This window comes from Neofelis nebulosa, chromosome 10 (assembly GCF_028018385.1).
Source record: "Neofelis nebulosa isolate mNeoNeb1 chromosome 10, mNeoNeb1.pri, whole genome shotgun sequence".
Taxonomy (NCBI): domain Eukaryota; kingdom Metazoa; phylum Chordata; class Mammalia; order Carnivora; family Felidae; genus Neofelis; species Neofelis nebulosa.
The window spans coordinates 109000827-109017714 of record NC_080791.1 but is presented as its reverse complement, the minus strand read 5'-3'; the positions used below and the strand labels follow the sequence as shown (position 1 = coordinate 109017714).

General features: G+C 59.5%; 1 protein-coding gene across 2 annotated transcripts; it reads right to left on the bottom strand.

The window, feature by feature from the left end:
- Positions 1-389: 389 nt before the first annotated feature.
- On the bottom strand, positions 390-16644 carry SART1 (spliceosome associated factor 1, recruiter of U4/U6.U5 tri-snRNP). Of its 2 annotated transcripts, none has more exons than XM_058689715.1 (20): positions 15769-16644; positions 14959-15016; positions 14533-14588; positions 13812-13938; positions 13584-13689; positions 13257-13334; positions 13034-13133; positions 12800-12942; positions 12504-12707; positions 11675-11799; positions 11461-11594; positions 11208-11341; positions 2757-2930; positions 2475-2585; positions 2087-2174; positions 1699-1789; positions 1450-1585; positions 825-914; positions 595-716; positions 390-474 (listed from the first exon to the last, which is right to left on the bottom strand). In XM_058689715.1, the coding sequence occupies exons 1-20, from the start codon at positions 16079-16081 to the stop codon at positions 456-458; spliced, it is 2409 nt and encodes an 802-aa protein (XP_058545698.1). In that variant the 5' UTR covers positions 16082-16644; the 3' UTR covers positions 390-455. The 2 variants fall into 2 exon arrangements, with proteins under 2 accessions (XP_058545698.1, XP_058545697.1); XM_058689714.1 differs by having other exon boundaries at positions 12504-12710; positions 15769-16643.
- Between the last annotated feature and the right edge of the window lie 244 nt (positions 16645-16888).

The following is a 16888-nucleotide window of genomic DNA, read 5'->3' as shown; positions in this document are numbered from 1 at the left end:
TAGAGGATCTGGACAGTCTCTCCCTCGTCTCTTTATCTGTGTCACTGGGTCATACCTAGCAGATGTCAGACTCTGAGGCATCTCTGAGGGGTCCTGCTCACCTCTAAATGCCAGGTGGGTGGGTGGGTACATGGATGGATGGATGGATGGATGGATGGATGGATGGATGGATGGATGGATGGATGAACTCATTTAATCCTCACAAGACAGTCTATGAAGCAGAGGTGCTTTGATTGTACAAATGGCAGAACTAAGGCTCAGAGAGATTCAGGGACCGTCCTGAGGTCACACAGCAACCAGAGCCCGCCTGAGGGCAGCGGATGCCCCGCCCAGCACTGCCTGCCCCTCCTCCCAGGTCTAACCCTGGAATCTGCACCATGACGCAGGAGGAAAAAATAAGGAGGGAACTTTATTTAATATTAAAGTCAGGGAGGGGATCGGAAGGGAGATCGGATTCACTTGGTGATGGTGTTCCTGCGGAGAGAAGAGAAGCATGAGGCTGGACACCGGCTTGGGCCTTCCCACCTGGTCAGGTGGCCCCTGCCACGGCCCCCGCCCCCGCCCCGGCCCTGCCGGCCGTGCTTCCCCACTCACGCGTTCATGCTCTTGCCGCTGCCACTGAGCACGATATACGGGGTCTTCTGGGCCTTTTGCTTCTCCTGGAGCAAAGCCACTGTGCCCAGGGGCGTGTCGCTGGAGCTCATCTTCTTCAGGAGCTGCAGGACAGGGGCCAGTCAGCACAGGGCAGGAGTGGGCCCCAGAACACCCATCACCCCAGCGCCGGCAGGTGCCGAAGCCACCCCACGTCTCCACGGGCCACCCACCGCCTCTTCATCCAGCTTCTTCATCCGCCGCTCAGTCTTCATCTTGCCTGAGCCTTTCCCGTGGAAGCGGTGGGACAGCTGCCGGAAAGCCTGGGGACACGGGGCAGGAACCGTGTGAGAGCCGCCTGTGCCCCAGAGGGCAGGGGAGGGGTGGTTGGGACGGGGCTGGGAGGAAGGCAGCGACCTGGCGCCCCCCAGGGGCTCCGCAGAGTCACAGAGACGGACTCGGGGGCCGGAGGTGCTGCGACAGGGACACTGAGGATCCTCAGTGAGACCTGCGTGCGGAGGCTGAGCCGGCCAGGGGCTGGGGCTGGGTGGGCCATCCAGACTGACGGTGCACCCCGAGGCTTGGCTGGGAGCACGTGGGGAAGAGCGCCAGTGGGGCGGGGGCCAGGACACCAGCCACCAGAAAGGCAGCCCCCAGGGTAGGTCAAGCCACAAGGGGGCAGGCCGGCAACGGGCCCATGATGGAGCCTGCTGTGCCCCCCAGAGATGGAAACTGAGGCACAGGGGCTCTGACACTTCACCAGCACTCCAGCCAAGACCCCGCAGTGCAGCTCTGCCTCCTCTGGGAAGGGCAGGGGCCCCACCTCTCCATGACTCAGTCGCCCACAGCCCTGCTCACCTCCTTGGGCGTGAGTTTCCGGCCCGTCTCGTCCACATACTCAATCTTAACGTCGGGTTTGTAGCCGTCCTTCTCCTTGAAGTCCTGGGTAAAGCCTCGGTACTCCTCCCGCCGGCTGTACTTGTCGTCGATGGCCCTGGGTGAGAGACAGGGGGGGCCTCAGGGCCAGCACCGCCCACCCCGCCTGAGTTCCCCACAGCCTCCGGCCGGTGACACCCCCGTGACCCGCTGCCCAACCGTCCCACTCACATCTTGTCTTCGATGCAGTACACGGCCGACGGCAGAGACTTGTTGGGCGCCTTCACCCGGGCCACCTTCTGCACCGTGGTCTCCAGCAGCCCTGGGGAGAGGCGGTGGTCAGACTCCAGGAGGCCCGCCGGGTCCTCAAGCCAGGGTCTCTCAAGGCCACGGCCTGACCACTTCCACTGCCCCGGTTCTCCCCAGAGATGCCAAGACTTCAGGAGCGAGTGGTGGCTTTGTGGGGGGGGGGGGTGGGCAAAGCCGTCAAAAATGGGGTGACACGGCGCAGAAAGGCCAGATGCTGCTATGACCGCCCCAGACCTGGGGGCAGGGGGGCAGCTCGCAGGGCCCGGGGAGTGGCTCACCCTGCCGCCCCCGCAGGGCTCACAGCCCTCACCTTTGTTCTGACACAGCAGCAGGGCAGCTGCCAGCCCTCTATTCACGATGGGCTCCTCGTCCAGGATGGTGGTGGAGGAGGCAGAGAACTGGGGGGCGGCACACGGGACGAAGGTGGTGAGCGGGCCGCGCGGACTCTTCTCACCCCTCACCCACCACCCTCCCCCCACGGCACACAACCGCGGTCCTTCCGGTGACCGGCCCCACGCCAGACGCCTCGCTGAATCCTCACCACGACCCTGTGAGCATCACAGGCCCCATCGCAGAGGGGGACGGCGGGGCTCTGAGACAACGGGCCACTGCTCCAGGTCCCCTGGCCCCCAACCCCGCTGCGCCGTGGGCCCCTGCTCCTCCCCCACCCCACCCCCGCCTCGCTCCGCGCCCCTCACATCCTGCTGCTGCTTCTCCTCGTCCAGGTTGACGGTGCTCCAGCCGATGTTCTCCTCCCCGTCGGACTCAGAGCCGCCGTTGGCCGAGCGTTCCTCGTCTCGTTCAAAGTCCTGGGGGTCAGGAGGCCAGGGTCAGCCCAGGGAGCCCCAGCCCCTCCCCGCCCCCAGCCTCCTAACCCACCGGGGCCCTGAGGCTCGTTACTGGGGACCTGACCAGAGTGGGGGGGCCCAAGCCGGAGCTGAGGGGAGCAGGGGGAAGGGGCAGGCCGCCCGAGGACCCACCATGAGCTCTTCCTGCTCCTCCCGGTTGCCCGCCAGCCCGTAGGTGGGGATCTCCCCCAGCGTGCGGCAGAACTCCGACGTGGCGTTGAACACGATGGCCCCCTTCCGCTCGGGGTCCTCGTCTTCCTCCCAGCCCCGCTGGCGGGCTTCCAGCTTCTTCACAATCTCCACCACCTGGGGGAGGGAGCAGCTGTGGGCAAACCCAGAAGTTTCTGGGGAGGTGCCGTCGAGACCCAGAGGCCGCTCCTATGGCCACAGCGGACCTGGCTGGTCTCTGCTTCCTCCCTGGCTCCCCGTCCGCTCCCCCACTCTGCACCTACACCCATCTCGCTAGGTCACTCCTCTGCCGCAAAGCCATCGATGGCTCCCTTCTGCCCTTCAAATTAACATCCAGAATTCCACACGGCCGTTCTCCAAAGCCCCACAGCCTCACGTCTTCCTCTGGGACCGGGGCACCCAGGGCCTCTCGGCCACTCCACCGCCACCCACACTTCACCCCACAAACTCCAGTTTCAAACACCTCTTCCAGAACCCTTCCCTGAGCCCACAGGGTGGGGAGACGCCTGTGGAACTCCCACACACTTCTGGCACCCACCGCCCCCCCCCCGCCCCCCCCCCCGCCGCCTGCCTTGCTCCTCCCTCAGGCCACCCTCTGGCCCAGCATGGCCCCAAGGCCCCTCACAACTCTGCTCCCGATGCCACCCTCCGGTCCCCTCCACGCAGCACTCCCATAAGCACCCAGGACCGTCTAGGATCTCCCCTCCTTCCACCCCACACTTGCGTGCTCTGCCCCGACAGCAAGCTCCTCAGAGAAGTTTCCAGTCACCACACCCACTTCCACACCCCTTCCTTCCATCCTGTTTTACTACGTTTATTTTTTTTTAACGAATATCACCATAAACATAAAAGGGTCCTGGCACGTGCACGTTTAAAAATAGTAATAACTAAACACACACCCAGGCACCCATGGCCCCCTCGCAGATATATCATTAATATCCTTTCAAGCCTGACTGTCTCCTCGCCCCTTTTTGGGCTCGTGATTCACTGGCTTTACTCTCCTTTTTTAATAAAGTTTATTTACTTATTTTGAGAGAGAGGGAGAGAGATGGAGAGAGCTACCAGGACAGGGGCAGAGAGAGAGAAAGAGAGAGAATCCCAAGCAGGCTCTATTAGTGCAGAGCCCAATGGGGGGCTCCAACTCATAAACCACAAGATCATGACCTGAGCCGAAGTCGGACGCTTAACCAACTGAGCCACCCAGGCGCCCCTCACTAGCTTTTCTTTACGGTTTTACCACACAAAGACCCATCCACAAACAGGGTATTATTTTGTTGTACTTTTTTTTTTTTTTTAAGTTTATTCTGAGAGAGAAAGAGCGCATAGTAGGGGGAGGGCATAGAGAGAGGGAGACAGAGAATCCCAAGCAGGCTCCATGTGGCCAGCACAGAGCCTGACACAGGACTTGATCTCATGGTGTGAGATCGTGATCCGAGCCAAAATCAAGAGTCAGACACTTAACTGACTGAGCCACCCAGGCACCCCTGGTTGTGTGGTTTTTTTGTTTTTTTGTTTTTTTTTTTTTTGAGAGAGAGAGAGAGACAGAGACAGAGGGCGCAAGTGAGCAAGGGGCAGAGAGAGAGACAGAAAGAGAAGCAGGGCTCACCTGAAGCAGGGATTGTGTTTTACCTAAGTGGGGGGCTCATGTTTTACCCGAAGCAGGGCTTAAGCTCACCCGATATGGAACTCGAACTCACGAACTGTGAGATCGTGACCTGAGCCGAAGTCAGATGCCTAACGACTGAGCCACCCAGGTGCCCTGGTTGTGTATTTTTTTTTAAATGCTTTATTTTTGAGAAAGCACAAGCGGGGGAGGGGCAGCAAGAGGGGGACAGAGGTTCCGAAGCAGGCTCCGTGCTGACAGCAGCAAGCCCGAGTGGGGCTCGAACTCACGAACTACAAGATCATGGCCTGAGCCGATGTCGGACCCTCAACCTACTGAGCCACCCAGGTGCCCCCAGCTGCACGTTTTTAAAACATCACACAATCTGAACCGTGCTGTAGATTCCTCCGTGATTTGCCTTTTTTTTTTTTTTTAATACGTTTTAAGATTCATCCTGACACGAGCGGCTGTACTTCGTTAGCTTTTCGCTACAGAATCGTGTTCCACGATGTGAACGTACTTAACCTAGGCACCTGGCGCGGCGGACGGCCCTTCTGTCTTTCCACACAGGACGCAGCGACCAGCGACGTGACGCCCGGGCCCCGGAGCGCGCGGGCAAGTGCGTGTGAGGATTCTGGCTGCTCCAAACCCTGACACTTGATCCCGTCAGACTCGGACATTTCTGCCAGACGGTGCGGGCGGGACCCGATCGATGTCCTCGTGGCTCGCCTTCCCTTGACCACGAACAAAGCTGGGCCCCCCTGGGTATCCTACTGGCTATTTCCCCTTCCGCTTCTGTGAACTGCCTGCTGGGGTCTTCTGCCTGTTTCCCCGTTTTGCCCGTTTTTGTTGTCCGGATATTCTCGACACCAACCCTTCTGGGACGGTTACATGCACGTGGGCAGAGATCTTCTCCTGGCCCATCTCGTACTCCTCATGACACCTTTTTCAAATAACTACCGGTTCTTAATTTCTAAGTAAATATTAGGGGTTTTTTTCCTCCCCTCATGGTTTACGCTCTACATTTTTATCGTTTAAAAAATCTTTCTTCTAAAATCATCCAATCACAAAAAAACAAAAAGAAAAAAAAAAAAAACCTGTGATGCCCCCCCCCCCCCCCCCACAGGAGGTCCCTAGAGAAGGTCAAAATCACAGGGACAGGAAGTAGGGCGTGGCTGCCCGGGGCCGAGAGATGAGAGTGTTTAATGGGAACGGAGTTTCAGGGTTCCAAGACAGGAAGAGTTCTAGGGATAGATGAAGGAGACGGCTGGCTGCACAACCACGTGAAGGGATTTAACATCACTGAACTGAACATTTAAAAATGGTTAAGGGGCGCCTGGGTGGCTCAGTCAGTTGAGCGTCCGACTCTCAATTTTGACTTGGGTCACCATCCAGGGTCGTGGGATGAAGCCCCAGGTCGGGCTCGGTGCCGAGTGGAGCCTGCTTGGGATGCTCTCTCTCCCGCTGCCCCTCTCCCCCGCGCACTCTCTCTCTAAGATGTATATATGTTAAGGCCCAAGTGGCAAATTTTATGTTCTATGTATTTTAATGCAATTAAAAAAAGGAAAAACATTTTTCTCTGCTACAAAGTCACAAACATAATTTCCTTAACTTTGTTCTGAAATGTCCTATCCATTAATGCAGCTGTTATGGACTGTGCTGCGTCCCCCCCAAATTCCTATGTTGAAACCCTACCCCCAGTATGACTGTGTTTGGAGACAGGGCCTTTAAGGAGATGGTCATGGTCAGAGGTCATAAGGGTGAGGCCCTAATCCAGCAGGTTGGTATCCTTGTGGAGAGAGAACGACACCCCAAGGATACAGGCACACAGGGAAAAGGCCACGAGGGGCCACGGTGAGAAGACGGCCACCGACAAGCCTCAGGAGCAGCCCAAACTCCTGAACACCCTCCCGAAATTTCAGACTCCAGGACTTTGAGAAATAAATTTCTGTTGCTTAAACTACCTTGTCTGTGGCATTTTGTCAGGGCAGCTCTGGTTGCCTGAAACAACAGTGTGCCTGTCTTCTTTAATGTCTTTTGAAAACAGACTAGGATCTTCCCCGTACAGATCTTTTCTTCTTTTCTAATGTTTATTTTTGAGGGAGACGGAGTGCAAGCCGGGGAGGGGCAGAGAGAGAGGGAGACACAGAATCCGAAGCAGGATCCAGGCTCCGAGCTGTCAGCCCAGAGCCCGACGCGGGGCTCGAACTCATGGACCTCGAGATCGTGACCTGAGCCGAAGTCGGGACACTTAACCGACTGAGCCCCCCAGGCGCCCCTCCCCTCCAAATCTTACGCATCATTTACTCCTTTTTATTTTGTTGCTGTCTTCCTTATCTGTTACCCGTTTAGAAAAGATAGAAAACATCTGTTTAGCAAGCTGCCTATTGCTTGCCCGTATTACTTCACCACCTGTAACGCCTTCATAAACAGTATCTTTTTTTTAACATATCTTCTATCTCTCGCTGGGGTACAGAAACACGACCGGCTTTCCTCTGGTAATCTCGTATCACCAACCTCACTACAGCCTGCCTGATCTGCCCGCATTTCCCACCGAGGCCACCTTGGGCAACAGCACGGATGACCTCCGTGCTGCCCAATCCAGAGGTCAGCGCTCATCCCGGATACCCTGATTCTCCATAGCGTTTGTCACAGATGCCTCCTGTCAAGAACCTCTCGGCACGTGGCTTCCAGGACAACACCCCGTCCTCCCGGTCTTCCTCGCGCGCTCTCCTCCTCGGGCTCCCCTCCTTTATCCACACTCACCGTCCTGGGGACTCTACCCACTCCTGTGGCTTTTGACTCGCGTCTACATACTTACTGACTTCTGCATCTATGCCTCCAGCCTCAGCCTCTCCCTTGACGTTCAAGTTCTTGCATCCAACTGCCCGTTCGGTGTCCAACACGTCTAATAAAAAGGCACCTCAAACACAGCCAAAACCGAACCCTTGGGTCGTCTCCCCCAAACCTGTCCTCCCCTAGCCCTTCCCATCTCAGGAACAGCCCTCCCTGCTCCTTAACTCAGTCAACGGCCAGCTGTTCAAGTCAAGGTTCCTAGGGGTCGTCCTTAACCTCTCATACCCACTCGCGATCTCGCATGCAATCGGTCCATCAGCCAACACTGTCAATTCCACCCTCAAGATGCACTCCACACACAGCGGCTTCTCCTGGTCTCCACGGTCCCCAGCGGGCCACCATCCCACCTGGTCTTCCTCCGACAGAACCGCACTGGCTAAACCTACCGCGAGAGCAAGCCCCCGCCTGATGTGGCCTCTGCCCACCCCCTTCCCTGCCACTCTCCCCGTGGCTCACGCCACACGGGCCTCACCCAACTTCCTGAGCGGGCCCAGTCGCTCCTGCCTCAGCGCCTCAGGTACCGGGTGCTCCCTCACCTCGGAACCGTGCCCTAGGATGTCACTGAGGCTCACTTCATCTCGTCTCAACCGTCACCTCCTCGGGGAGGCCCTCCCTGACCAGCCAACTGAAAACGGGAGCGCTCCTTTACTCCTGATCTCCCCACCGCCTCGCCTTTTCCTCTCTCTCCTCTCCTCACAGCGGTTCTCACCGCCAGATGTTGTTCTGCCCTCTCTCATCTCCTCTCACCAGAACAAAAGTTTCACGAGGACAGACACTCCTGTGCTTTCAGCTGCCGTGTTCCCTGCTGGACGCTGGGCGCTTGGCAAGTTACTCGCCGCGGAATGACACTAACATCCCGCGGCACCGTGAACTCTGTGAAGGCGCCGAGAGCAGCTCCGCCTCATTCCTGACGTCCTGCGGGGCGCAGGCCCTGGCATGTGGGGGGCGCCTGCTGCTCCCGGACTCCCATCACCTCCCGACCTCCTCACTTTCACTGTGGATTCCAGCACCCAGCCTCCTGCCTTCCCTCTGCTCCTACTCTCGTCTGCACTCTCGGGGACCTCTGCCTCCAAAGGACCCATCCAACCACTACCCCAGAGGTTTGCTGAACTCCTGACCGCTAACAGCCGTTTCCCCAGCCTCTCCTCCCCTACCCTCCCCCGCCAGGGCCCGTCCTCCCAGCCCTGGCTTATCATCACCGACATCCACAGCCCCACCCCGTCTCCTCTCCATCCGCTGCCTCCCATCTTCCCAGCTCACTTACCCTGTAAACCTCAATCCAGCAACTCCCCCACCTCACCAGGACTCCAGTCCCGTCCTCCCACCCGTCGCCCCTCCTGGTGCGTCCGTACCACCCAGCGTGCATTCTGTGCGTCAGCGGGGTCCCTCCTCTGCAAACACTTTACCTTGTCTCTCCCCTCGACACACCCAACCCGGATTCATCCCAGACATCACCCACTTGGCTGACAACACGGAGCACCGGACGGGCTGCAGAAACCCTTAAACGCGCAGACCCACTTCCGACTCGCGACCCCTTATTGCAAACGCGGAGTCTCCGCTCATCTGCCCAGCAGACCTGCTTTTCGCCCCGTACCTGACTCCGGGCTCCCACACAGCGCCCCACCTCCCCAAGACCCCGCGTCCACCCCCACCCTCCACCTCCTCGCTGGAAAACAGACAACCAGACGGGGCTCCCTTAACTTCTTCCCCCCACCAGCCACCTGCACCTGCTGTGCCCGCTCCTGCCCTCCCCGAGACAAACCACGACGTGACCTGGCTCCACTCAAAGGCCACCCCGACCAGCACTCCAGGCCCCACCCCTGCCTTGCTCCTTAAGGGTTTGCTCCTGAAAATAGCTCCTCCCTTCTCTTCACTTCTCTGGCTCCCTTGGATCGGCAGCGAGCACACTCGTGAATCGCCGTCACTTAAGAAAACCTTCTGAGAATTTAAAACTGGATTAGACATTGGTTCAAACCCAAAAGGCGTTGGGGCATAACTGGGAAGTTTTGTCATGGACCGCTATCAGAGGATTTATGGGATTTTTCCTCCAAGGAAGGTGGGGTCCCCTGAGCCTGGGGTTCAGCAAGTACCGTATGGGATTTTTAAGGGAACACAGCTACGTAGGGCAATGTCCTTATTTTTAGAGACGCCTGCCGAAGTGCCCCCGGGGGAAAGAGTCACAGAGTCCGCAACTTACTTTCAGGGATTCAGAAAAACGGAAAAGAGAAAGCGAGGCGAGAGCACTGTGACAAAATGTTTAAAAAGACTGAATCAAGAGGACGTATAAAAAAGCTCATCATGGGGGCGCCTCGGGGGCCCAGTCTTAGTTAAGTGTCCAACTTCAGCTCAGGTCACAATCCCGTGGTTCTCAAGTTTGAGCCCCACGTCGGGCTCTGTGCTGACAGCACAGAGCCTGGAGCCTGCTTCAAATTCTGTCGCCCTCTCTCTCTGCCCCTCCCCCGTTCTCTCTCTCTCAAAGATAAATAAACATTAAAAGTAATTTAAAATTAAGTTCATTATGATACTCTTTCAATTGCCCTGCACCTAACTGCTGCAGGGTGCGGCCCAGGCATGTTTACAAACACCCCCAGGTGACTCGGGCTCAGCCCAGGCTGAGAACCATCGGGCCACGTGACCTCTGCACAGTCCTTCCAGCCACAAACTCTACGATTCTTAGATCCGGTCTGTAAACATTAACACTATTAACCATTAAGTACAAAAAAAAAAAAACAAACCCTTCTCTCCATCACGCCCCCTTCAGCTACTGCCCATTTCTCTGACCCTCTTTAGGGCAGCGGTGGACAAAGGACCGGCCACCACCTGCTGCCACACATAAAGTTTTACTGGGTCGCGGCCATGCCCCGCTGCAACGGCCGAGCGCCTGAGCCCCTGCGCTCCAGTGTTCGTGCGGTCCACCTGCTCCCGCTCCAACTGTCCCAAGTTGCCGCCCTCGCTTCCGTGTCTCCTCAGTCTTGTTGACACACTGTGCCGCACCTGACCCGCCTGTCCCTCCTTGAAAGTCCTTCTTGGCTTCTGTGAGCCCCACTCCCGCGGCTCTCCTCGACCTCAGGGGCTGCTGCTTCTTGGATCCCCCCGCAGGAGCTCCCACTGCTGTGCCCCACCGGCTGGGCACGCAGGGCTCCCCGTCCCGGCCTCTCTCTCTCTCTCTCTCTCTCGCTCCAGAAGTGGGAGGGGTAGGATTAAAAGCGCAGACTTCGGAGTCAGGCTGTTCAAACCCACGTACCAGTCACGGAACCCTGGGCAACTTGCCTAAGTGAGTCGACAGAGCACCCAAGCGGTGCCCAGACACGCTAGTGCCCGCTGAGGGTCAGCAATGACCGAGGCCATACGGACCGCCGGCCCCTCTGCTCAGCTCACACCACCGGGTCCTCAAGAGTCCTAGGCCAATCCCTGCGAGGCTGGCTCCTGGTGTTAAGAAGTCTCAGCTCAGATGCCGCCCCACCGCGAGATCTCCCTCAAACAGCTGATGCAAGACGCCAGCCCCCCCAGCCGTCGGCTCTGTCTTCCTGGGTTCCGTCTGCCCGGCTCGAGGCACCACCAGAGTGTGTTCGTGCACGCGTGCCGGCCTCCACCCCCAGCTAGGAACGCAGCTCCGTGAGCACGGGGCCCCTCGCGGTCCCGCTCACCTATGACCCCCCAGCCCTCGGGACGATGCCTTACTCGCGGCAGGCACGCAGCGCCCAGCCACAGAAGGGAGGGAGGCAGGGAAGGCTCCAGCCCTACGCCACCTTAGAGCAAAAACGCCGCTCAAACCTAGGGATCTGCTGACGCCGTGATGTTAAAAAGAGGACCCTGGCCAGAGCGCAGGCGCCGTGCTCGCGGGGACTGGGCGCCACGGCACACCCGTCCCCGGAGACCCCAGCCCCGGAGAGGCCAACACCCACCCGCTCCCGCCCAGCCCCAGGGCCCCCTACCTTCTCGCCGCTGTCCCGCAGCTGTTGCAGCCGCCGCAGGCGGCGCCCCTTTTCCAGCTGCTTCTGTAGCTCCAGCTCCGCCTCGTCCTCCTCCGGCGCCTCTGGGGACCCGGCCTGCACGCCTCCAGCCTCCTCTGGCGGGGAAACGCGGGGGGCCTCTGCTCGAATCATCCCCTTGCCCCAGGGTGCTCGTCCCCGCCCTTGACCGCTCCCCCCCCCACCCAACCAGCCCCCGGCCGGCAGGGCGCCTCACCGTCATCGCTGATGTCCATGTTCTCCACGCGGGTGTCATCCGACTGCGAGGGCTGAGGCGCCGGCTCCTTCTCCTCCTCCTCCGGGGCCTCCTCGCCTGCCTCAGGCACTCGGCGCCGTCCCCGGCCCCGCAGTCTGGGGGGAGAGGCCTCTCGGGTGAGCACGGGCCCCTGGGCCAGGCCACCCCCACCCCGCACCCCTCTTTGCAAGCGCACCTGGAACCAAAGTCCCCGTCTTGAGTCTGGTCCCCAAGAGGCAATAAGTCATCGGCCCGCATGACCACCTCCTTCTCTTTCTTGCGGATCTTCTTCACCCTCCGTTTGGTCTTTTTAAAGGTCACCTAAGGGGAGGAGAGGCGACACCTGAGACGGGGAAGGCGGGCGGCCACGAGCCCCCGAGAACGAACACTTCCTTAGAGCTCCTCCGTGCCAGCCTCTGTCCTAAGCGCTTCCCGCGCACAGACAACACGTGAGGGAGGTGGGACTTCATCCCACCTGTGAGATGACGAAAACTGAGGACAGAGAGTCTACGTTCCTTGCCTCAGGTTGCCCAGCTGAGAGGGACAGCCAGGATCGCGAATCTTGTTTTTGGGGCTCAGGGGATCCTGCTCTTAATCACGTGGCCAAGCAGTTCACCGAGCGCGGCGTCTACCTCTGCGTTCACAATCCTCCCAAACACAAACTCCACACAGAGCTGTACACTTACACTCACCCACGCTGTCACTAACCCTCGCAACGGCCCTCAAGACGGGGGCTCCTGCCATTCCCATTCCAAACGGGGAGCCTCGGCCTCACGGTGAAATGACTCACCCAAAGCACGAGCTGGCTAGATGGCAGAACCTGAACACGAACTCAGGGCCATCTGTCTCAACGGTCCCCGTTCTGTTGACAGCCACTGGCTCCCTGCAACACCTCCCTGCTTACCCATGAGGGCCAAGACCCTCACACTCGATCCCCCACAGCTCATCTGGCCGCACAGGACCCGGGAGGAGGGGGAGGAAGCCCCACCCCATCACAAGCCGTGGCTGGAGGGCTCGGGGCTCACCATCTCCTCGGGTGTGAGGTACTCGGAGGCGAGCCGGGGCCCGACCGTGCTCAGGGACTGAGCCTGTAGCCGCAGCTTGGCCCGGATCTCCTCCAGCTCCCGTTCCCGCAAGCCGTCGGCCGTGCCGCCCTGCTCCAAGCGGAAGGAGTGCGGCCGCTCGCCCTCGAGCTCCTCGTCGTACTTGGACAGGATGGAGCGGGGTTTCTGCTGCAGGACAAGGGGGACAGGTCGGGATCCAGCCTGTTCCTGAAAAGCCCCAGAGCCCCCATCTCACAGCCCCGTGCTGCCCGGCCTGCCTGGGCCAAGCCGTCCACGCTCTCATCCTCCGCATACGGCAGGTAGTCGGGCTTCTTCTTCCGCAGCTCCACGTTTTTCTCTGCCCGCTCCTTATCTACTAGGTTCACGTTCACCAGGACATCCTCCTCCTCCTGCAGCACACCTGCGGACAGGGCAGGAGCAGCAGCCACTCACAGCTGCCCTCAACTCAGCAGTGCCTACGTCCCCGACCAGAGCACCTGAGCTCAACCCACCTTTGTCCTTGAGGGTGAGGATCACAGTCTCCCCCTCTCGGAAGGAATCGATAGCGTGCTCCACGGTGAGGCCCTGGAGGTCCCGGGCACTGTACAGGTCCTACAAGGCAGAGGGAACGTCCAGACAAGTCAGGAGCCCGGACTCCCCGAGCCCTGGGACCCCAGCACTAAGGACAGTGGTGCGTCCACCCCTCCCTGCCCTCGGCCGCTGCAGCAGCCTTACCTGCCGCCTCTGCCCAAACTCCTCCTCCACCAGAGTGCTGACACCAAACTCTTGGTCCATCTCCTCCAGCAGTTTGGCCTATGGGATGGGAGGGGGGTGACCTATGACCTCACGCCATTCGGCATCACTGGAAGACACGTGGGACTTTACCAGGTGGGAGTGCAGAAAAAGCAGACCATTGCAGGGAATCCAGAGCAGACAGCATTGACCGTGGGCCTCCTACCTCTCTGAGCTCGGTCACCTCCCAAGAACAAGCCTCCTGCCTCACCAGCCGGTCGGGCTGCCAGAGGCCCTGAGTGACCGCCCCCAGCTTCCCCGGGCGCTCACCCTCTTCTCCGCCAAGTCCTTCTCCTTCTGAAGCTGCCGGCTCCGCTCAATCCAGGCCGCGGTGTCGTCCAGCCACGGGTCATCCTCCCCCAGTGTCTTTATCTTCCTGAAGAGGAAAGAAAGTGGCCTTCTGGAGAACCCCTTTCCTGCTCCCCCCACCTGACTCAAGAGCTCCCTGGCAGCCTCCTCAGGTCCTTCCCTTGTCCACCCCGGCAGGGACCCCCTCACCCCAGCTTCTGGTTCAGGAGGCGCTTTTCTTTGGCGGCTGCCAGCTTCTCCCGTAGCTCCTCTCGCTGTCTCAAGGCCATGGGATTGATGACATCGGCCGCCACGGGCTCCTCCTTGGTGCCCGCCTCTGGAAGGGGGGCCCAGACGTGAGGCTATGCCTGCCCGTGGCTGGTGGGGAGAGGAGGGAGCCACTCACCCTGCCCCCTTCCAGCTCAGGGGGCCAGAAGGGGCCAGGAGAGGGGGGATCGAACCCTTCACCTGCCTCCTCCCACTACATCCCCACACTTCCGTGTCACCCCGCACAGCATGATGGGACCCTCCACGCCTTACAAGCCCCCCAAGTCATGCTTTAAAAGACAAACACACCTGACACGTGCACAGCTCAGGTCAGTTTGTAGCAGCTACGCGTGTGTCTCAGCCTGGTTAATGCTGCCTCACAGCACAAGGCTAGCACGCGGTGCTGGCCATTTGAACTTAAAGAATAAGCTGATTCCCAAACCCCCATGACCACTGTAGGGAGAAGCCTCATGTCTGTAGGCGACTATGTACACACATACATACACACACACACACACACACACACACACACACACACACGGACAGCGCCACTAAATGGAGCTGAACCTGTGCCATAACCCCATCCTCCTCAGAGACCCTTCAGATGGTCCTTTTCTTCCACCAAAATGCCCTCCCTCACCCCCATTCTCAGCCCCACACTCACCCTTCTTGACAGCGTTGACCTCCAAGGGTTTCAGCCCCAACTTTGCCCGGAGTTTACTGAGGGCAAGAGATACAACTGTTAGGAGCCGTCAACGAAATAGGTGCACGAAAGACATTTCAGGACAGACGGGGTGAAAACAGGATGAGACGGAGAGATCACGAGGGTCCCCAAAACAGGACCTGACCCAGGCAGCCTAGGACACTGGGAAGGACACTGGCCTCCAATATGGGGAACACAGGCACCAGGCCTGGCCTGCCCCTTAACCAGCGGGCCATCCTTCCTCTCAGATCTTAGTGTCCTCTTCTGTAACTCGGATGGTCATACGGCACTTCTGATTTCAATGAGAATGCTTTAGTGTGGGGAAGCCCACCCCCAAGAAGCTGTCCCAGAAAATAAAAGCAGAAACATACGGGAGACAGAACTTACTTGGTCTCCTCGATGCTGAGTGACGAGGCATCTCCTGAGCTCGTTTTGGAGCCGGCGGCTAGAAGAAGAAGAAGCCTGGCTCAGGTGCCGAACACAGGCCCAAAGATGAGGGCCTCTTCCAAACTCCTCCATTTCAGGAGACGACACAACTACCCACCTAGCTGCTCCAACCAAAATTCAAGGAGTCATCTTCATTTCCTTCCTCTTCCCACCCTCATCCAAGTGCTAAGATGTCTTAAATTTCTTCCGCAAAACACGATTTCGATCTGTTTCGGGTCTCTCCATCCTCCTACTGCCTCGGTGCAGACCACTATCAGCCCTCACGTGGCCTCCACTCTTGACTACTCTTGAGCCAGTTCTCAATGCGGTGACACTAACAACATGATCAACTCACTCCTCGGCTCAAATCTACGGCTCCCGACCACCCTCGAGACAAAGCTCAAATTTCTACAGGGTCCTTTGCGTTCAGACCCGTTTCTTATCCCTGCGATGAGCCCTGCACGATCTGCTCAATACCAGATTTCTTCCTGTCTCTACACACGCTGGGACTACTTCATTCATCCGTTCACTCAACACATTTACTGAGGGCCTGGGACTTGCCAATTGCAAGGAAAACAAAATCTCTGCCCTCGCGGAGCGCAGTGGAGGGAGACAACCCTCAACCCCAAATAACCACAGAAGACCCTTTAATGAGTGCCGACGAAGACAGCCTGGGGGTGCCCAGGCCCAGAGTACTCGGCCTGCACCCACCCAGGCCCCTCCGCTCCGGGGCCCCGGGTACGCCCCGCCCCCACAGGCCACGCCCCTCACCGGCCTCGTAGCCGTCATCGCGCTTCTCCCGCTTCACCCGCCGCTCGGAGGGCTCTGCCTGGCTGCGCTCCCGCCCGTGCGCGCCGCTGCGGGCCTCGGCCTCGGCCCCGCGCCGCCCGCTCCCGCGCTCGCCCCCACGCTCCCGGCTCCGCTTCCGTCGTTCGCCGCCGCTACTGCCGCCGCCGCCGCTCCGGTGCTTGTGTTTTTTGTGCTCCCGGTGCCGCGGCGGCTGCTCGGTGGCGCCTCCGGTGCTGGCCGCCGCCGTCGTCCCGGCCGCCTCCTTCTCCCCGCGATGCTTCTTCGACGACCCCATGGTGGCACGTCCGCCCCGAGCCCGGCCGCCGCCGAGGCCCGACGATGCAAAATGGGAACACTTCCGGGTCGCCCGGCAGCCGCAGTCGTGTTGCCGGAAACCAAGAGCGGCCGCTTCCGTCGTTCGCGCCGGAGCCTGCCCCAAAGGTTCATGGGAAGGTCGGGATCGGAGCCCAGCGGCGCCAGAGCGGCCGCGTCGGTGGGGGTGGTGGTCTTTAAGCTGATAGCCTGACTGCGCATGCGCTCCGGGGATGGCGTCGACCGGATGTACTGGTTACGGGTCTCTCCGCTGTAAGCGCTCTACGCCAGCCACCTGGGAGCTGGAAGCGCCCGCCCGGCACCGGACGCTCCGTGTCTCACGGACTTGGTGTGGACGGCGCCCGGCGCTCCTTGGGCGTCCTCCTAGTGGACTCCCCAGGGTCCTGGCTCCGTCGGGTGTCGGACAGCGCAGCATGGTCTCCTGACACCCGTGGCTCCACAGTCCAGCCTCCAAGTCCCTGCAACCAGTATGGTCAGCAGACGCCGCCTTCCCACGAGCCTTGGATTGGGCTTTTTAACCTGTACTCTGGAATCCCCTAAAACTGAGTGTAGAATTTCGGCACATCTGTGTATGTGAGCCCCCTCCCCCCCCCCCCCCCCCCTTGGAGGGCGTCTCTCTTGAAATTAAGTTAAAAGCCCAATTGGGGCGCCTGAGTGGCTCAGTCGGTTGAGCGTCTGAGTCTCCGACCCTTGGCTTCGGCTGGGGTCATGATCTCAAGGTTCCTGAGTTCCTGCACTGGCAGTGCAGAGCCTGCTTGGGATTCTCTCT